We start from the raw sequence: 20192 nt of genomic DNA on the forward strand, positions 1-20192 counted from the left end.
TTGGAAACTTATTCCTTTCCTCTTTAAGTTATGTGTTTTCAATTGTGTTTTTTGCATCCACAACCAAAAGGAGAATAAGCTGTTGAAGGGCAGGGGCGGGGAAATCTGCATCAGAGCAGCTGGCACTGAAGGACTAGAGGTTTGACACCAGCTCAACACAGAGGCTGGGAGGGGTCTGCAGGCCCTGGGAGTAGAGCCATGGTTCCGTTCTCTTGCTTGGGTGAGGCTCGGCCAGCAGGGGGGTGTGCCCCCCCAAACGGGGAAGGGGCCATTGTTGGGGACAGGGGCTGCTCCCCCGAGGTGAGCTCCCGCTCGGAAGCCCGCAGCGTTGGTGGCTGCAGTGGCAGAGCCACAGGGAAGCTGGCCATGTAGAAGACGCGGCCCAGACGCTTGGCCACCTGTGGAGAGACGGGCCTGGGTAGAGGCCTGCAGACGGCTGATCTGCAGCCACACACGGAGCTGTGGTGCTGCCCTTCCACTGTCTGGAGACCACTGGCCCCAGTAGGTGCTCACCTGGGCCCGGATCTTGAGAGCAGGCCCCAGCTTCAGCCCCATGGTGGTCAGGAGATGTTCCTCTGTCAGCAGGGGCAGGGTCTCCCCGTCAATCCCCTGTTCTCTGAAAACCTGGGAGGGGGTGCGGTGTCAGGGCCTGAGCGCAAGGGCTGAGTGTCCTGGAGTGGCTCAAGGCTCTCCAAAGGGAGCAGAGCAGAGAAGCCGTTGGTGCAGCTTGCGGGAACAATTGTCAAATAGAACATCTCCTTTGTGTTGGGTACACACCTGAGTTGGAGGCAGAAGCACTGCCATGGCAGAGGAGATGGAGGAGCATGCAGTAGGATCCCCCCCCCCACGGTGTCTTTGAGGAGGGGAGTTGTGGGGTGGCAAGCACCGCTGGGGAGGGGAGAACTCAGAACCATCTTGGGCAGGTGTCCCCCTCTCACCGGTGCATATTCTCCACAGCCAGACAGGCCTCCCACAAAGCTGCAGACATCCTCCACTGTCCACTTGCTGACATCCTCGGGGGCTGTGGCCTCTTCCCCATCCATGAAGAGGCCCCCCATGGCGCCTGGGTTGGGGAGGAGGGTGTTACTAGGCCTCTGGCCAGCTCTTTCCTCTGTTCCCGCCCCTGTCTGCTGACCTCTGTTTGCCCTTATTGTTAGGAGATGTTGGATTGATGAGAGAGATTTTTTTCCCCCCCGCGGTGGCCCTCCCTAAGACCCTGGGTGTGTGTGGGGGGCTAGCTCTCCTTCCACCCCATGGAGGGATCTAAAGCCTGGAGAAGGGTGCCCACCTGTGTGGAAGTAGGGGCTGACAGCGTAGGGTAAGCCCAGGGGCAGTGGAGGGGGCAGCATGGACCCTGAGAGAAGCCCCTTCCCCTCAGAGCTGGCCCCTCCGGCTGGGGCTTGGCCTGGGGTGGGGCCCTGGCCTCCAGCAGCCGCCATCTCGGGGTCCTCGCCGTCTGAGTCCTTGGGGGGCTCATCTTCAGAGCCGTCTTGTGCCCAGAGTCCAGACCCCGTGGTTTCCTTGGACTCACTGGGCCGGGCTGAGGCAGGGCTGGGGCCCCCCTTCCGAGAGGCTCGGTGGGTAGGCTCCCGGGGCGGGGTGGGGGGGCCAGGGCCCGGGGGCCCCTGGGGAGGCAGGGCCAGCAGCGGCGCGGAGCTGTGTCTCAGCACCAGCATGGCCCCACGCCGCTGCAGCTCCTCAGCACCATCCGGCTGGCGCAGGGCGGCTTCTGGCGCCAGCAGCTGCGGCCGGTGCGCGCTCTCCAGCTCCTTCTGGCGCAGCAGTTCTGCTGACATCTCCAGCCTGGCCGTGAGGAGCAGACCAGAGAGGGTCAGCTGGCTTGGCAGTGCCTCCTCCCTCCCCTACCCCAACCCCGGTCCCGACTGCAACACTTACCGGGCCAGGTTTTGCTTCCGCAGGAGCTCCTGCTGCCGGGCGAGTATCTCCGCCTGAGCAGGAGGCAGGAAACCGTATCCTGGTGGGAAGGGGACAGACCACGAGGCCAGGTGGCTGAGCCGTCCATGGCAACCCAAGCCCGCCCTGGTCTGTCCTTGGCTTCAACAGGCACAGGGACCGGGCCAACGGGTGCACCGAGGGCCACAGGGTCTATCAGTCGAACCCAGATGGCCCCGCACCAGTGGCCCCCCAGGAGACAGTCGCACACGCCTACTCACCTGGGGTCTGGCACAGGGCCGAGGACACCCCCAAAAAGGGGGGCCTGAGGTGGGGGCCCAGGGCGATATGGGGGGCATTCTGGGGTGACAGCAAAGGGGGTGGCTGCGACAGCTCCCTGTAGACGACAGGGCGGTGAGCGGCGCGCGTCCCCTCCTCGTAACTCTCGCTCCCACCCCCGCGGTACCCGCTCCCGCCGCCTCTGCTAATTGCCGGCCCCTCGGGCGGTCGATGTGCGCTCGCCGCTTCTCCGGCCGCCCCCGCCCCCGCTGGCGGCGCCAATTAATCTCGGCGGCGGCGCGGAGGCGCTGGCCCGGCGGGCGGCGGCGACTGCGGCGGTAATTACCGCTCGGCTCCCCCTTCCGCGGACCCAGCCCCCGCCCGCACCCCCGCGCAGACCCGACGCAGCGCAATTAGCCGCGGTCCGGGAGGCGGCGGCGGCGGCGGCGGCGGCTGCAAACAGCACGCAGGCGCGGGACGGGACGGGGAGGGTTGCGAGTTGGCCTCCCAGCGGGAGAGGCGGGGAGCAGCGGCTTCCCGCCCCCCACCCTACTCCTGGGGTCTCCAGGCCCCCACAAGCCCAGAAGGCGGGAACTCTGGTGTCTGAATCGGTGCTTTTGGGGGGCTCTCCCCGCTCCCAGCTTTCCTCCGACTTCGAGGTTTAGAGATCTCGAGCTGCTCCCCCTCATCTGCCTCAAGCCCCACCCACCCACCTACTGAGGGAGCATAGCCCTCAGGGGCACCTGGATTCAGCGGGTTCCAGTTGGAGATGAGAGTGGCCCTCAATACCCCGTCCAGAGGGGTGGTCACCCCCACACATTCTACCCCAGGGATGTTTACGAATCTAGGCCTCAGCAGTGTCTAACACGATCAGCACTCGGCGGCCTGCAGCTGGGCTGCGGAAGGCTGTGTACACCGGTGACCACAAGGTGGGGGGTGGGGTGCAGGCTGTGGACATGACCCGCAGAAACCAGGTGATAGACCTGTCAACCGTAGCTATGTACCCCAGAAACAACACAGGGAAAGCAGAGGACTCTGAAATGCAGGCACCCCAATACCTCTCTGAGAAGGACGGGGTGCCAGCCGGGGCGGTGCCCTCTCGGTGCTGAGTCAGGCCCTGCTTCCGACGCTGCCCTGCTGTGGTTGAGGGCAGGTGGACTTCCAGGCCACTGGGGCTCCTCACAGCTGCTGCTGCCACCTCCTGCCGGACCCTCAGGAGATCTGGGGATGGGTGGGGTGGGGGTCAACAGCAGTGACCCAGGGACCAGCCCCCCAGGCTCTTAAGCTCCCCCCAACCCTGTTGAGCATAGGACACTGGCCAGGGACACGGAGACGGGGAGCACATTCTCCCATGGACCTTGCTGGTTGGTCACTCGGACAAAGAGATGAGCAGAAGGCCATTGGGCAGGGCAGACACAAGTCATTACAGTGCAACGCGTGCTAGAGGCACCCACCAGTCCTGGGGAGTGGGGGCAGGTGAACGTTTGTAAGGGATATGAGGATGTTAGGCACCAAAAAGTGGTTGGGCTGGAGGGAAAGGCCCGAGTCAGGGGAATCTGGTGCTGCTCGAATGTTGACATTGACGAGTTCAGATTGCGGAGAGCAAGGCTGCAGGGGCCTTGAGGGGAGGGGTTTTGCAAAGGCTCAAAAGTGAGCGCAGTGGGACCAGAGTCCAGGAGTGGCAGTCAAGTCTCCAAACCTCTCCTAGGTAACCCCCGGGCACACTGTGCGGTCTACACACTCTGCTGCCTCCCCCCTCCCCCGCCTCCTCTCCGGCGCAGGACCCGGCCTCAGAGTACCCGCCTCCCGCAGCTCCCCGACTGTGCAGGCTCCGCTGCCACCGCCTGTTTATAAATTAATTACCCGAAAAGCGGAGGTGGGTCCTGCCCCGGGCCGGGTGCCAGCCCGCAGAGCCCAGCCGGCGCGGCCGCCCGCATCGATCCCGGCAGGGCCCCGCGCCCCCACCCGCCCGCGGCCTCCGTTATTTACCGTCGGCCTCCGCCGGGGGCGGCGGGCAGGGGCCTGATTGACAGCCCGGCTCCGCGCTGCTCCCCGCGGCCGGCGCCCCTCCCCCGCGCAGGCCAGCGAAGCCGGCCCCAGGCAGGGCAGGCAAAGCAATTAAAAAGGAAGATTTTTAAATTATTAACATTTGGTGAATTATTCAGGCTCTCGGTGCCTGACTGCCCTGGGGGACAGTGCGTGTATAAGGAGAGGAAATCCGGCCTCGTTTCCCAGCATCCCCTCACCCGCCTCCTGCCAGAAAAGGCAAGTCCCCCGCTCCCTCCCCCACCCCCTGGGCTGGAGTCTGCAAGGTCAAGGTGCAGCTGGACAGGGTGCCAGAATGTGCCCTTGAGATGGTAGGGAGACTTCCAAGTGTCTGTGGGAGAAGGGATGGATAGATGGATGGAAGCTGTCTGGGAGCTGGGTGGGATAGGGACGGTGTCTCCAGCTGGGGCTTCTCCTGAGCACCAGTGAAATCCTGGTGACCAAATTCCAACTGTTGCCCATCCTGCTTCTGGACGGACGTTCACAGTGGATATTCTGGGGCTGACTGCTCCCCTCCTCTTGGCCTCTCCAATTCCCCCAATCTCCCTCCTAGAGGACGTGCCTGCACTCGCTCAGCCACTGGTGCCCTGACTGCGTCTGGAGTAGGAAGGACCACAGAGTACAGACCATGCTGTCCAGACCGGGGATCCACAAAAACCTGCATGTGCTGGAGGCAGGGAAATGGGCCTGGTGAAACCCCCACCTATGCTTGGGCTCCCCAGAGATTCAGCTTCCTTATCTGTGAAATCTCAGTACTCACGAGAGGCCCTGCTGGGAGAGTCTGTGGAAGATGGTGGGGATGGGGGGGGTGCACAGGGGATCTGTTGGTGCATCCCCCCAGCCCCCTGATCTACCCAAACAAGTAGCTGCATCTGGGAGAAGGAGGCAGGCCTCACTGCCCACCTACAAGGGCTTTGAGGCTTTAGGGTCTGAAAGACCCGCATCCGATCCCAGCCTTGGTATCAGCTGCCAAAGACCCTGGGGCCTCTTTTCAGGGTAAGCGGAGACCTCCAGCGACAGGGAGAGCCCAGGACACGTGGGTGGACACTCACGCTGTAGGGAGAAGGCACATACCATGGCCGGGGAGTCCCAGGTGGTAGAGACGCTGGGGGTCCTCAAAGGTGCTGGCTTCACTCAGGGCAGACACCAGTCGGCGGTAATGATCCTCGGGGGCCATGCTGGGCCCTAGTTCCGGCAGCAACAGAGTCTCTGCTTTGGGCAAGCACAGGTGGGGTGCTTCCCCTTCAGATACTGCCAAGGGGGGAGAGGCAGGGCCTCCCCTCTTAGAACCTGCTGCTGGGCTGACCCTGCCCTGCAGAGGGTCCAGGTTGTTCCCCTCCCTCTCCACTGCCTCCCCACCACCCCCGGGGGGTTGGGCTCCCACCTTGTGGGGACTTGCTTCGGGCCTTCTTCTCCAAGGGGCAGTCACTGCTGACGTGGGGGGAGTGGCCCAGCCTCTTGCCCAGCAGGTCACCTGGGGGAGGGCGGAGTGAGCCCCAATCTGTGTCTCGAGGCCCACCCCAATACTGGCCTCAGGCCCAGCCTGGCTCCAGCTCAGCCCAGAACCACATCCGTCATTGCTCTGGGTGCCCATGAATCCTGGCTTGCCCAGCCCAGGGTCCCAGAACTGCAGCTCTAGAACAGCATGAGGGATTGGGACAGGGCGAGGGCATGGGACAGTCTGGACCCTGGGCTCTGGGCTGTGTGCAAGTAGATGTGGTAGGAGATTCAGTGTGACAGCCTCAGGGAGTAACTGAGGACCCCACAGGCCCCCCATCCAGCCAGGCCAGTCTCCTGTCCAGATTAAGGAGCCCTCCTCAGCATCTGGATTTGACTGGAAACCACCTTCTTCTCCCATGACAGGGGTGAGGACCAACAGTGCAGGTCCCATGCCAGGGTCCCCCACCCTCTTCCTAGAGGCTGCAGGCCCCTCGCCACATCCACTCCCCCTGGGCCCCTCCCCACAGGCTACACCCCTCATTGCCCCCAGAAGGGCCCTGTCACACGCTTGCCCTCCTGCCCAGCTGGGCTGAGTTCCCAAAGGCACCCCAAGCAGCTTCACCTGCTGTGTACAGCCCCACACGCAGCCCAGGCCCCACTCCAACCCTCTCCTGAAGTCCTCTCTCAGGTCCCACCTCCAAACCATACTCATCCATCTCCCCGAGCCAGCCTCTCTCCAACTCAGCCCCTGGCACCTTGATGCCAAGTTCCCTCCTCAGCCCAGGGCCTGGGAGGTCTCCGCTGAATAGCTCAGCAATTGTGCTGGTCTCCTGGACCCACCACAGTGCTAGCCTCCAGTCCAGACCCCGTGCTCCTGGCCCCTTCTCCATCCTCACCAGTCTGTCTGGGTGGGTAGGATGAGAGGGTCACCCCCTCTGTGACCCAGGCCCGCCATGACACCTCGGCAAGGGGAGCTCCCAAGAAGCCCTGCTGTCAGCTCCAGAGCCTAATTCCTTTTTCTTATTCCCTTAATCTGTCATTTTTATCAGGCAGGGAAGTGCGGCAGCAGCGGAGTGCCGATCAATCTCCACTTTACAGCTGACAGAATGGTGCTAATAACTTATTGATCTTGGCCATCTCCTGCAACTGGCCTAAGCCCAGAAGTCTAGCCCCAGGCCCTGCCCTGAGAGGGACAAGGACGAGGTCCTCGGTCCTCACTGCCCAGACGAAGGGTCCTGCCTCAGTGAGCTGGCAGGATGGGTCAAAGACAACCCCCAACAGCTTTGGGCCAGCAGGGCTGCAGCACCCAGCTGTGCCTGGGAGGCGGGTCTGGGCTGGGTCCACACCTGCTGCCGCACCCTGCCCGGCACACACCCCTCCAGGACTTCGCAAACAACACAAGGCTCTCACTTCCCTGCGATCTGTTTGTCATTTTCCACAGTGGGAATTCCTCCTTTCTTTTGGGGGCTGGGGGCTCCTCTCTGCCCGAGAGAGGGGCTCTGGGGATGGAAGGGGGACCCATGGTAAGACGCAGGCCCGTGACTGTGGTGAGACCCTGCCATGGGGGCCTGGGGGCTCACCATTCCCTGATGAAGTCCACATCTACTCACAGACACGCCTGGGGCAGCCAGAAGCAGACACACACGGTCTCAAGATGCCTGGCAGGGACCCCTTCCTGAGCCTGTCACAGTCCTCCCTGACCCTTCCTGCCCGGAATGAAAGCAGGTTGACATGTGTTCCTGGGGAAGAGGAGGTGACGACAGGTGACTGTCTCCACCCAAGGGCTGACAGGAACAAGTGGGAGACAATGACAGTCCCAAGGAGAGGGCAGGACCTTGACAAAACCTGGACACAGCACACACACGTGACACTTCGCCAGGCCATGCTTGACACCTGAGGTGCTCATGTGCACGTCCCACACCTCAGCATGAAGACAGCCAGGACACCCTGACCCGGCTGTGTCCCACGGGTGTAAATGGACGCCCGGGCCTCTGGCTGAGACCAAGGCACACAGGCCTGCTTCCGCACATCCACACTCATGCCAGGAACTATGTGGAGGTCTCCGTGTGTGCAGGCAGCAGGGAGGGCCTGCCGGCTTAGAATATCTCAATCATCACAGGGCTCCGGAGGCTCACCCGATCGATGGGACAATTAGATTTTATCAGCCGCCTGCTCAGTGCCTCCAACATGGCTCCAGAAGCAGCTCCCCTGCCAAAGGTCTTCCCAGGCACAGGCACACCTGGAGGCCCTGATGGGGGTCCCAGGGTAGTGGACCATCCTCTGCCCAGCCTTCCTGAGAGCAGCAGCCGCTGCTAGAAACCTCCCTGCCATGGTCCATAGGGCAGCAAGGGACCCCTGCCAGCTGCTCTCACCCCTGCCCTGTCGGCTGTGCCCTACTCTCTGCAGCAGTGCCTCATGGGTCCCCAAGCTGCCCCTCCCTCTGGGCTCCTGCTGCCTCCAGGAACCGCCCTCTGCAGGGACACAGCTCCTGGGCAAGCATCCTCCCGCAGAGGTCCAGGCTCTAGCCCTGCTTTCTCAGGGGTGGACACCTTCCCTCCTCGGGCCCTGTGCTGCATGGGGCTGGTGGGTACTCCTGTGCATGCAGAGTGCGTCCCTGCCCTCAAGTCAGCCATTCCCAGGTGCGCATCTCTGAGCCTCTGGGAAGACCACACTCCCTGACCGCCCTGCCTCCATTTGCCCCTGGGAGGAGGCTGCAGCAGTGGCCTCGGCCACTCCAAGCCCACCCCAGCAGCAGCCATGGTGGAGCCACCGCCTCCGCCTCCTGTCTGCCCGGCTGGCTGGGATTAACACAATTACCATCACATGGAGCCCCCGGGGGACAGCCGGCCTCGCCACCTCCCGCCTCCTCTGTTGGCCTCCCTGGCTGCCTGCCAAAGCTGCTGGGGGTGGCGGCATCAGAGCCGCTGAGCAGAGACACGGGGAGAACTGTGGGGCGGGCTGTCCTCAGGCTGGGCTGCCGTGGCCCTGGCAGCCCTGTCCTCACCTCCCAGCACACCCCTGGCTCCTCACCTGCGGATCCTAGGCCAATCTCCACGCTGCCTCTCTGGAATTCACAGCGGCTCTGGTGCTCGGGCATAACGAGGTGGCGGCTTCGATGCACGCTGGATATGAGGGTGGGAAGGTCGCTGTCCTGGCTGCAGCGAGGCAAGACGGGAAAGGTGAGACCCTGTGGGCTCCTGACTGAGCCTGAGTGTGAGCATGCATGGCCTAGGGGACAGGCCTACGTGTGACAATGCCTCGTGTACACCTCTGCGGTGGCTCATGACATCATTTGTGTGAGCTTGTCCATAGCAGGTCCTAAGCAAAGCATCTCCTAGTGGCTGTGCTGTCTCACCGTGCTATATCCAGGCCCCACCTGGAACCACCAGGACCTGCCACGTATCTGCTGGACATGAAGGCCTTGCATTCAGACCCCATTGCCGTTCCCAGGGAGGGTCTGTGTGGAGCACAGGGCCTGCCCAGTCCTGCCACACTCTCTCTGGAGCGACCAGCATCTGTGTCCCTGCTTCCTGCCTTGGGGGACTGCCTTGGAGGGCAGCCAGGCCCCGGCCAGGGTGGGGTGCCTGCTCCTGGGGCACAGGCTGCTAGTGAGAACATGTGGGCCTGGCACTTACTACTGTGCCCACACCATTTCAACTAAGACTCGCAACCACCCACAGATTCTTGATTTCTTCAAATAAGGAAACCAAGGTTGAGACCAAAGTCTGCAGCCAGTGAGGTGTGTGCACGTCAAGGGACACATATGGCTACACGCACACTCTCATGGGGCCTGCAGACACACACAGACACTGACGCGTACTGTGGCCGCCTGTGTGCTCATGCCAAGACACTCTGCTCTCCCCTGCGCTCCCCACCAGGAACCTTGGAACGAACATGAATTTAACTCTCTGTTCCCTCGTTTCTCTTCCTGCTAAATCAGCTCAATTCCTGTATCTCGGAACTCCAGAGGAAAGAGGGATTGAGAAATCCCAGTGTGACTGTGTGAGTGGTCCCCCTCCCCATTTGCTTTGGGGGTTCTGAGAGCATCTCTCTTAGCACAGAGGAGGGCCACTGGCCACCTTGCAGATGCAGCCTGGAGTGGCAGGCAGTCAGGACAGGACAGATGAGGAGCAGGGAGGGACCCCAGCCCACCCTGTGGCAACCCAGCACTCCCTCCCCAGCACCCTCGCAACCTGGCCCACCTGTAACGGAGCAGCTTCCTGGTTGGGCTGCTGCAAGGGGGGCCTCCACGGAGTGACCTGGGAACCGACCCTAAACCTCATTAAATAGCCCCTAACCCCCCCCCCCAGCCCGGGTGGCTGGAGCAGGCTAATCCAGAGCTGGCCCTTAAGCAGATCAGTTTCAGCACCAAAGCCTCCAGGGCTGGGCTCTAGAGCGTCTAGGAGACACTGATGCAGGCTCTTCCCCCACCCACCCCTTTCCTCTGGAGGAGAGAAGCCCACCCCCCACGCAATAAGAGGGCAGGTTGGAATGGGAATAAGTACTTTATGGGATTAATCGGCAGCAGTTCTCACCCCCTCTTCCACCCTCATCAGTGCAGGGGGTGCACAAGAGAGAAGTGCTGTCCTCAGCACCAGGGAGGGGGCGAGTGGGTACCTAGTGGCAGGGCTGCCGCCGCCAGAGAGTTCTCCCTTGGAAGGACCCCTTCTGTTGTCCCCAGGACTCCTGCAGGAGGTGGATCAACTCCCCAGAGACTGAGGGGTGGGAACAGGCCCCATCGGTTTGTTCCCCATGAGCCCTCAGCCAAGTGCTCACACAGGGACTGGGTCTGCTCCCCTTACCCCCAGCATGGCCAATAGCTCTTTCACTCACTGGTCATTCAGGCACACGGGTGGCACTGCAGCCCCATGGAGGTGATGCCTAGTGGGAATCAGGACACAACCCGCCCAGCAAACCGCTGCTCTCTGCCTTGGGGGTTTGCCCCCCAGGCCCCAAGACAGCCTGGCCTGGCCCCAGAAAACCTGTGTGGTCACTTGGTCATTCACTGAACACCCAACAGAAAACGTGTAAACCCTCAGACCCCAACTCCCCTCTAGTGGCCCAAGGGGCCCCTCTAGTGACCAGTATACTGTCCAGCCCTTGTCCATCTCCTGGCCAGCTCAGGGGCCTCAGGACAGCAGGGATCACATCTCCCGCCTGTTGCCTGGGATGCGTGGGCGCCTAAAGGGGAATGCCAAGCAGGCAGAGGGACAGGGACAAAGGGACAGAGGAATAGAACTGATGGACAGACAGACAGGGGAAGACTGTTGGAGAAGTTAGATGATCAGACAGATGGAGATGGACAAACAGACACAGGCACTACTGGACAGATGGGTGAAGACAGACAGAAATGATGGAAACAGCAGACAGACAGATGGACAGAGCCTGAAGGACAGAAAGCAGACTAGAGACAGAAGGACAGATGGACAGGGCCAAAAGGAGCCAGAAAGAGAGAAAGACAGAGTTGGGATAGGGGCAGTGTTAGGCAGCTGGGCTGTGTGCCTGCCCAGCCCTCCCTGGCCAGACACCGGAGTCCTGCATCAGCAGGGAGGGGCAGATGGGCTATAAGTCCTCGCGGCTGCACATCCTGCCACTCTTCACGCTAGTAAATCCAGAAAATCATCCCAGCTGCTTTCAGCACTCGTGCCGGGCCAAAGGAGCCCCCAACACTTGGGGCCGGCCTCTTACTAGGGGGTACCCTGCGTCTGGCCACCTGGGCCCTTCTCCCACCCTCCACGACGGGGTGGGATGAGCAGGGGCCTGCAGGCAGGGATGTCGTTCCTGGAGCGAAGGAGCAGCCTGGGATTTCCCTACAGGCTTCACTGACAAATTTATCCTGTAGCTTCCCAAGTAAAAGGCTCATAAAATGTCATCAATGTTCATGACGGTTCATAAAAATGATCAGTTGAGCAGGCAACTTCAAAATGAGGTGGAAATAAGTTTAAAGACATTTTCATTGTAATTCGGCTCCAGGACCCAGACATTGTCAGGAACATAAATAATAATACGTCTGGCACAGAGCCAGGCTGGGAGTGGGGCCCCTCAGGGCCGGACGCCCACTGCCTGCTTGGCTGGGCCCTTCCTGTATGTTCCCTGGAAGCCCTGGGGTAAGACTTGACCCCACAGACCAGAAACCACAGCCTGGGCTCCGCTCACAGACCAACCACCTCTGCCCTTCTAGAACCAGGGACTTAGGGCTCCACAATACCCCACCGCCTCATCAGGTCCCCTCATTTTATCTCCTTATTATATCGTGAATTGGCAGCCCCCTCAGCTCTGCTGGAACCACGCCAGAATCATCGTGGGCCGAAGCAAACCCCCAATCTGCTGGGCAGGGCCTCCAGAAGGACCTCGGCAAAATATACACCGGTCACTCTCCTGCTCAGGAATTTTTGGTAGCTCCTCATTACCTGAAGAACAATGCCCAACAGGCCCAGCATCTAAGGCCCTTTAGCATCTAATTGGGCCAGACCTGCCAGCTTCCCCGCCTCACCCCCCACATCTCCTTCCCTCATTCCTCCATGTCTTTGCAGACATCCTCTTTCCCTAGTGAACTCCCATGAATCCTTTAAGAGCCCACTCACACATCACCATTCTCACATCCTGCCTGGTGGGTCTCTGGGAGGGGGCGGTCATGGCCTTATCTTTGGGCAGATGGGCTCAAATGTGGGAGGGGGAGTGCACTCTGGCTCCAGGGTTGGGCTGCCCAGAACCCGCACCTGTGCTGCTGCCAGGGCCTGGGCACAAGTCAACAGACAGACCACAGACTAAGGAGAGGAAGAAGGGAGGCTGGGCAAACTTAGACCCAAGGGATGTGGAGCAACAAGGCTCCACCTTGCCCATGTATAGCGTGTAGGGGGAAGCCTGGCCCGAGCCCCGCCCTACCTGCAGGACGTCTCTCGGAAGGAGATGTTCACGTCCCAGTGGGTGTGGACTCTGCAAGGAGAGAGGCAGAGGGTCAGTGTGGCCTCCAGGACTCAGGCACATGGACAGCAGGGCGTGTGTGGGGCATGCCCCTTGTCTGCCCTAGAGCCCGGCCCCAAGGGAACTGGGCTGGCTCAGACCTGCCTCCAGCACCATCTGGTACCAGCTCAACAGGCCGGATGCCACCAGGACAGGCCCATGGGGCAGGAGCCAGCTCCTGGCCTCAGCAGACAAAGGAATCAGAAGGGACAGAACGGAGGCCCCAGATCTCTGCTTCTCATTGCAGTGGACCCAGAGGAGCCCCAGTGTTGTGCTGGGCGTTGGGGCTGTGGCTTCCTCTGCATGCAACACTCATGTAACTGAACCCAAACTCCTAGTTGCTGGAGCTGCTCTGCCAGACAGGCTGGAATCAGGTCATGGACTGCCGCCCCATGGTCACCACTAGCACCAGTGGTTGGCTCTCAGCCCAGTTGGGTACAGGCCCCTGGGCCCCAGCTGCTGCCAACCTGCTTCTCAAGAGTGACCATCACACAGCAGAGGCAGGAGGAACACCAGGATGAGAAGTCAAGGCAGGAAGCAGCTCTGCCCTGTGCCCACACCCTCTCCCGCAGCCCCTGAAAAGACCCTTGGGTGGAGGGAGGGCAGGGGTGGTGCCCACGCGGTGCTTCACCTTACACATGTGGGTGTGGCAGCGTTATTTCAGGGTGGGAGAAATTGAAGCATGCTCAAAGACTAAGTCAGAAGAGAAAAGGCCTAGAAATTCTGGGGAAGCCTAACACATGCTGGACAGACAACAGATGGATAGAAGGATGGACAGACGAAGAGGTGAGTGGACAGAAGGAGGTGCCTCTGCCAGGAGGGGAGAATGTGGGAGGTCAGGAAGGGTGGCCCCAAGCCTGGGAGGGACAGTAAGGAGCCAAAGGAGCAGCCACCTCCCGTGAGAGTGAGTGGGAGTGATGAGGGGGCTGCTCCCATGAAGGTCCTCCTGGCTCACTGCTCCCAGTCTGGCTGCAGTGGCACCAGACCCTCCTCCTGGAGACTTCTCCCTTCCTCGCAGCCAGCAGCTCCATTCGTCCCACAGAGAACCATGTCGACCCCTCCCTGGCCCACTCTGGTCATGACAAGCCCACCACTGGTGATGCCCGCCCCTCAACAATGCCACCTGAGTCCTGGCCTGGCACTAGGTCCCCACGTGGGGGCAAAGTGGGTTCTTAGCAATCCTGTGGCAGGTCCCTGGTGGGTCCAGGCTTTGTTTCAGCTGTGGCAGCTGTCAGCATCCATGGAGACACAACCAGTTAAATTGGGGCCCTGTTCACAGGGCAAAGGCCCCCCACCCCCAGGCCTGACCCTGCTTGCAGCTGCCTGGAGACTGCAGCCTTAGCGCCCCACCCCTGTTGAGCCCGTGGACTCTTCCACCTCCATCCTCGTACAAGTACCTTCTCTTCATGATACGGACACGTGGGTCGTCCTCCTGCTTCAAGCCCAGCCGCTGCCCACAGGCCAGGCCACTCCTGTTGCTGTCGCCATCACTGGCGGAGAAGCTGGGGGTCAACTCCTTCTTTAGGCCCCGGGTGGGGGGCAGGGCAACTGTCCTCTTGTCTGCCAGCCGCCCCCGGTTCTGGTGAGGGAGAAGGGAGAGGAAGGTCATGCCAAATTGGGTCCCTCAGTCTCCTGGGTGGTGTGCACCCCAGTCCTGACCCCCAGGCAGGACCATTAAAGATCAAACAGGCACAGTCACTGGCCAAAGCTCCCCGACATCTCCACCTCCAGTTGAGGAGCCTCCAGCCATCAGGAAAGTCACAGCTGGCCAGAGGCCAGGACAAGAGGAGGGGCCCTCCACAGACCGCTTTCCACTCCACCCTGGCTAGGGCTGAGATGTAGGGGTGTGGGCGCTGCCCTGTTCAAACTCTATACTCATCACAGGCCCCCTCCACCAGCACTCAGCCTGAGTGTGGACACCTACTGGAGGCAGACCCCTGCTTTCTCAGCATCAGGGGACCCCGAGGGGACACATGCACCCACAAGATACAGCAGTGTGCCTTGTCACCCGTTCAGCGTGCAGTTACCTCTGCATGCATGTCTGCCTGGCAATCCTTCTCGATTGTGTGAACCCCTCCACCAATAGCAAGTCCTCTTTCTATTGCTAATGCCTAGCAGAGCCCAGCTCAGGGGGTTTGAAGCCTGAGGCCTGGAGCTGACCCCTTGCAAATTGCAGGCCTCTGGTTCACAGGTCACCTGGCAAGGAGCCCTGACCAGCTCAGAACCTTTGTCCCACGGGCCCTGGTGGGCCTGCCCCCTCGATCAGGAACCGAGAGTTTCGGAGTTTTGCACACGGTCCACTTCCCTCCTACCCTGGGCGCGCAGAGTGAGTGTGGAACACGTGTGATGGGGCAGGGCTTGCAGGCACGGAGCTTTCGAGTGGAGGATGTGCCCTGTCTGTGCACAGGCACGCAGGCTGCTCCACGGAAGAGCTCATGTGCACTCAGAGCCCGTGCACACCCTGGTGGCACACGCTCAGCACTCGTGCACACAGGCAAGCTCCCTGCACACCATGGCACCTGCTGGTGTCTTCAGGTCCCACTGCCCCAGGGAAAAAGAAAAGTAATTATCTTCCGGTGGGCAGGAGGCTTTCCTTATTTAATAACAGGTTACTGGTTCAGGGAAGTGGCAGGGACTTTGGAAATTATCTCATTCTCTCCCATCTTTTCAGTCACTGGGGCCTCCTTGGCCCCTCCCTCTTGTTGCCAAAACAACGTGTCCCCACCACATTCAGGAGCTTGCGGAGGAAGGTGTCAGGGGTGGTCCTGCCCCTCCCTGAACAGTGTCACCCTGGATCTGAAGGGCAGCTGTGTGCAGCCTCCACAGTCCTGTCTTCTAGGGTGAAGGTTCTCTTCAGACCCAGACCATCATCACCTCCAAATACAACAGCCCACCTCAGCCCCAGATTTGGGTGGTGCCCCTGACAGGATCTGGGAGCCACAGTCCCTGCCCTCTCAGGCTCCAAGAGCCGGTTACCCCCATCCCTGCCGTCATGAATCCACCCAGAACACCCTCCATTGTCTTCTCTGCAACTCACACTCAAGTGTGTCATACTGGGCAGGACTGGGCAATGGCTGGGTGGAGTGGGGCAGTGGAGTCTGAGGGTAGGCTCTGTGCTTCTGAGACCCTGGTCTTGGCTCCGTGCTACATCAGCAACAGCAGAGCTTGGGTGAGGCTACAGGTGTGACTGCCTGTCTGGTGCTCATGCCTCTTCATGCCAGACAGTGGGCTCTGGTGGGTAGGGTTTTCAACAGCCCTGGCCTGTCTGGAGGCAGCTGGAAAGCCCCCCAGCTCTGCCCTTCCCTCGCCCTCTGTAACCCAAGTACCAGGATGTCCTCTGCTGTCTTTCTGCTTTAACTACACTATTGTCTTAAGAAAAGTAACTGCATTTCCCTCTGCTTCTCATCTGTGGGACAGGGAGGAGAAGAGAGAAATGAAAGCAGGAGGACTGTCACTTGGGATGAGGCCAGACTGGCTAAGCTGGCCTGGGATCACTCCCGTTCGACAGGGGATGAGGAAGAGGGACCAGCATGGGAAGCCCTGACCCCAGCCAAGGACAGGAAACACACACACCTCCCTTGCACACTGGAGACCTCAGCTGCTCACCCCTGCTCGGCATACAGATTTGAGACCTGGGTGCTAAGCCCTCACTAGGCCAAGCACTGGCCTCTCAATCAGTGATGGCGGGTGCATGGAGGCCAGCTGTATGACCCCGGCACCATGTGCACACCCACATTCTGCCCTTGGAGTATCATCTGTGACCACAAAGTGTGCACATACCTGTGGACCTGGCCATTGGGGTAGGGGAAGACAGTCCCTGTGTGGAAAAGGTGGAGGCTGGAGAGACAAGGGGGTCCACAGAACTCCTTCCTAAGGCAGAGGTGCAGATATAGCCCTGGGAGGAAACAGGCTCCAGAGAGGAAGGCCCAGGTGTGAGTCATCCCTCAAGGAGGGCAGGCATCTAGGATCCCCAGAAAGATAGGCAGCCCTGGGCTGTGGCTCCATCCCTGGTGCCCATCCAAGCAATGTCCTAGGGGACACTGATGCTGTGCTCAGGCCGCCTGCCCCCGCCCCCCCCCCACCGTGGGAGAACTTCAGACGGGGACAGGTGGGAGAGGCAGGTATCCTCCCACCAGAACAGAAACCCCAGACCAGCCTGGAGGGTGCCCTGTCTGGCACTAGCTACTTGAGAGAGAGCAGAAGTGGAGAGGGAGCTTGGTCTCTGGGCTCGGGCAGGGACACTGGCAGCGGGCAAGAGGGGGGATGCCTGTGCACACACTATGTCTGAAAGGCTCCGCAGGCCGGCGTGCCTGTGAGCGCCATGAGCTTGTGTCAGTGTGTGGGGTGGGCACACGGTGAGGCTCAGCTGTAGCCCCTTCCCCTGCCCACCTTGTGTGTCTTTACAGGTATGCGGCTTCCCAGCATGCCCACCCCCAGGGCCATCCCCTCCCCCACCCCACCACCAGTCCAAAGTAAACAAGCTGAAGGATCCCCCCTCCCCCCCAGGCCTTCCTGGCAGAGGGGGCTGCTGAGTGGTGCCAGGAATAGCGGCACAACCACAACCACCACCAGGAGCCACGGCCCTAACTGGCTTTCCCCCAGGGGCTCAGACTGGTCCCTTTCAAGATGCAATTTCCTTTTCAGATCAATTCTCCAACCCATTGCTGCCTGGAGGGCCTGTGATGGAGAAATCAGGGCTTCAGGGGCAGGCATAGCACCCCAATCTCTCCTGCTCCCCTAGGCTCAGTCAGGTCAGTAGATGGGTCATCTAGGGTAGATGGTCTACAGTGGACTGAAGGCCTTACACCAACTTCCAATTTCAGTTCTCTTGACAGCCAAGGCCCACACTGCACCTCTCTGCCCCCAATTGGGTTCTATCCCCAGGTATTCCTGGACACTCAGGGCCTTGCCCGGCAGGGCTCCAACCCTGGGCACCCCAGAGGTGCACAGCACTCACATCCAAGCCTTTGACCACCCCAGAATGTACATCCAGGCCAACCAACACTCACATTCCAGAACAAGGGTTAACCTAGGTCCAGCCCCTCTCCCAGGCTGGGCCAGATAACATGGTGCCACCCTGAGACCTGTGGCAGGGCAAAGTCCCTAGGCCCTAATCAGACGGCACTGTCCAGGGAGGAGACCTTCACAGCCTGGGCTGTCCCCAGGACTCCAGGAGAAGTAGCTCCCAGACTCCCAAGGAGAGGCTCCAGAATAGGCAGGACTGGACCCTGCATCAAGGGGGTAGGGGGCTCTGGTTATCAGGACTCCCACCCAAAGCAGTGTCTCCTATTTGCCCTTTTGGAGGCACCCTCCTGCACACTGGCAGGGTCGAGGTAGGACCGATCCTAGAAAACACAGGCACAACAAGCTCCTCAGGGGGAGAAAGAAGACCCCGAAGCCCCAGCTTTTCTCCCACATCTCACCACCGGGGAGGATATTCGACAGCCCGGACAGTCGCAGATCGGAGGGTGCACCTGCAGGATCCCCTTGGACATAAGCGTCTTCAGACTTTTCCCTGCGAGGAGAGCCGAGGCAGGACCAGTGAGGGAGCCGGGCGGGCACAGGTAGGGCCGGGCACGCGGGCACGCTTCCAGGGCCCTGTCAGGGGCAAGGCCGGGTTTCCTCCTGCCACGAGTGTGAACACCCACCTCTGTCCAACTTCCCGACCCACCACCGGGCCTTGCCGCCCTCCAGGCTCGCGGATGCCTCTGGGATCTGCAGAGCTCAGAAACTCAAGATCCGGGCGAGCGTCCTCCCGTGACGAAGGGCGGCCTCCTCCCTGACCCCTGAGCTCTTCCTCCCGCGCTCCATCTTCTCCAAGCCCGTCCGCGGGAACCGGGAGCTGGACCGAGGAAGGTCCGGCCCAGGAGCAGATGAGCGGAGCCGTCAGAACCTGAGACTGCTCCTCACCTCGCAGCAGGAAGAAGGCGGCCACTTCTGAGCCACCGCTGAACCACCGCTGAGCCCCGAAGTCGACAAGTGCGACTGGGTCCCTAACTTTCTAACTACCCCCAACCCCAGGCCTGGCGCTCACCGCGCCCCCAGCATGCCCGCTCAGGCGCCCGCACGTCGCTTCCTTGGAGCCAGACTCCTGCGGGAGCCCAAGCTGCTGCTCCCAGCCCAGCCGCTGCTCGGCTCCGTGCGCGCCCCCGCCCTGACGCGCGCCCCGGCGGCCCCCACCTGCCTGCTCCACCCCTGCACCTTGCTGTTCGCTCCACCAGCGCGCGTCCGCCCCCCGGCCGCACGTGTGCCCCTCTACTCCCGCCAGAACCGGTGGCTCCTGCACCCGGGAGGGGAGTATCCCGCCCAGTCGGCCTCCTGCCTGCTCTCCCGAGTTCCCGTAAACTTCTACTGAGCCTCAAGTCCCAGGAATCCCGCAAAGATATTCCGGGCGGAAGGAGCTGCCGACTCGTGCGCAGCCGGGAGCCCACGGCACCGCGGCAAGCTCTGAGTGGACGGCGGAGGCCGAGGGCGCTCTGCCCGGGCCCACCAAGGCGACCGTGCTTCGGGGGTGGGGTGTCCCTGCGGCAGCCCCGGAGTCGCAGCGCCCTCTCTGGGCGGAGATGGAGTCTCCCAGGTGGCAGAGCGAGGGGGGTCCGGACCCACGGGTCCTTGGGGAGCGGAGGGGAGGGACCGTGGCGGCCAGCGCCCCACGGCGGCCGCACCTTTGTGGCGGATGCTGCGCTTCCAGTCCTTGGCCGTCTCGCGGCCGCTGACGAACTGGAACTCGTTGGGTGTGAGCCACTCGCCGCGGTGGCGGATGGACGGCCCCTTGCTGCCCTGGCAGAGTTTGCGCACGTAGAGCAGCGCTCGGTTGGCGCCACACTCTACCTCGATGCACGGCTCGCCGTTGTCCAGCAGCGGCTGGAAATCCGGGGCCGCGGCCGCAGTGGCCGAGAAGCGCTCGAGGGCCAGAGGGTCCCGGGGCAGGTGGAGGTGCGGGGCGGCCTCGTGCAGGCTCAGGTAACCGCGCGGGGGGCGGAGTGGCGGGGCCAACAGCGCCTCGTAGCCCGCGGTCGCGGCGGGTAGCGAAGCGGCCGGGGGCAGGGCGGACGCGGCGGGAAGTGGCGCCAGGTAGCCAGGCAGCGGCGGCAGTGGCAGCGCGGCCAGGGTCGGGTGGAAGGTGGCCAGAGCAAGGGCGAGGTCTTCGCGGCCCGGGAGTTCCTTCTTGACCGCCGGCATGGCGGGCCAGTGAGTGGTCCTGCAGCCTGGCTTTCCGCCGCCGGCGCAACTTGTTCCGGCCTGGGCTGGAGTTGGGTCTTGAGGGCGGGGGCCCGAGAGGCGCCTGGCCGCGCACCCGCCTTCCCCGCTACTGCGCCCCAGCTGGGCCACCTCGGATCACTGCCCAGCAGGCTGGCAGGGCCTCGGCTGCCTGAGACATGGTGCGGCCGGAGCTGCTATCGATCCCCTATCGACCTGCCGAGCGCCGCAGCTCCAGGGCCCTGGGGCTCCTTGGGGCGCCGGGCCACCTGCGCCCGCGCCCCCCTCCGGCGTCCCCGCGCCCGGCTCGCTGGTGAGCCCGCTGGGTCGAGCTGGGCAGTGAGGAGTCGAGGAGTCTCAGGCCCTGCGCC

General features: G+C 61.9%; 1 protein-coding gene and 1 long non-coding RNA gene across 8 annotated transcripts in view; one reads left to right on the forward strand and one right to left on the reverse strand.

Annotated features, from left to right (window-relative positions):
• SAMD11 (sterile alpha motif domain containing 11) lies at positions 1 to 20191 on the reverse strand. 6 transcript variants are annotated; one of them, XM_072975719.1, is made up of 14 exons: positions 19287 to 20191; positions 18045 to 18136; positions 14019 to 14200; positions 12544 to 12594; positions 8689 to 8813; positions 5603 to 5692; positions 5293 to 5427; positions 3231 to 3393; positions 2175 to 2290; positions 1897 to 1975; positions 1289 to 1803; positions 939 to 1063; positions 514 to 624; positions 1 to 398 (listed from the first exon to the last, which is right to left on the reverse strand). In XM_072975719.1, exons 1-14 carry the CDS (start codon positions 19801 to 19803, stop codon positions 153 to 155), a joined length of 2547 nt encoding a protein of 848 aa, XP_072831820.1. In that variant the 5' UTR covers positions 19804 to 20191; the 3' UTR covers positions 1 to 152. The 6 variants fall into 6 exon arrangements, with proteins under 6 accessions (XP_072831820.1, XP_072831819.1, XP_072831818.1 ...); XM_072975718.1 differs by having other exon boundaries at positions 5293 to 5430; XM_072975717.1 differs by having other exon boundaries at positions 5293 to 5469.
• LOC140700833 (uncharacterized) overlaps positions 19626 to 20192 on the forward strand; it is a 10547-nt gene continuing 9980 nt past the window's right edge. For both annotated transcript variants that reach the window (XR_012079568.1, XR_012079567.1), the window contains exon 1: positions 19626 to 19695. This is a non-coding gene — a long non-coding RNA (uncharacterized lncRNA). The remainder of the gene's footprint in view (positions 19696 to 20192) is intronic.

This window comes from Vicugna pacos, chromosome 13, assembly GCF_048564905.1.
Source record: "Vicugna pacos chromosome 13, VicPac4, whole genome shotgun sequence".
NCBI lineage: Eukaryota > Metazoa > Chordata > Mammalia > Artiodactyla > Camelidae > Vicugna > Vicugna pacos.

Coding starts and splice junctions, on each gene's coding strand:
- SAMD11 (XM_072975717.1), bottom strand. CDS start 19,803: ATGCCGGCGGTCAAGAAGGAACTCCCGGGCCGCGAAGACCTCGCCCTT. Junction 18,137..19,286: donor GCGCAGCATCCGCCACAAAG/GTGCGGCCGCCG, acceptor CTCTCCTCGCAG/GGAAAAGTCTGAAGACGCTT. Junction 5,470..5,602: donor CCGAAGCAAGTCCCCACAAG/GTGGGAGCCCAA, acceptor CCCCCTTGGCAG/TATCTGAAGGGGAAGCACCC.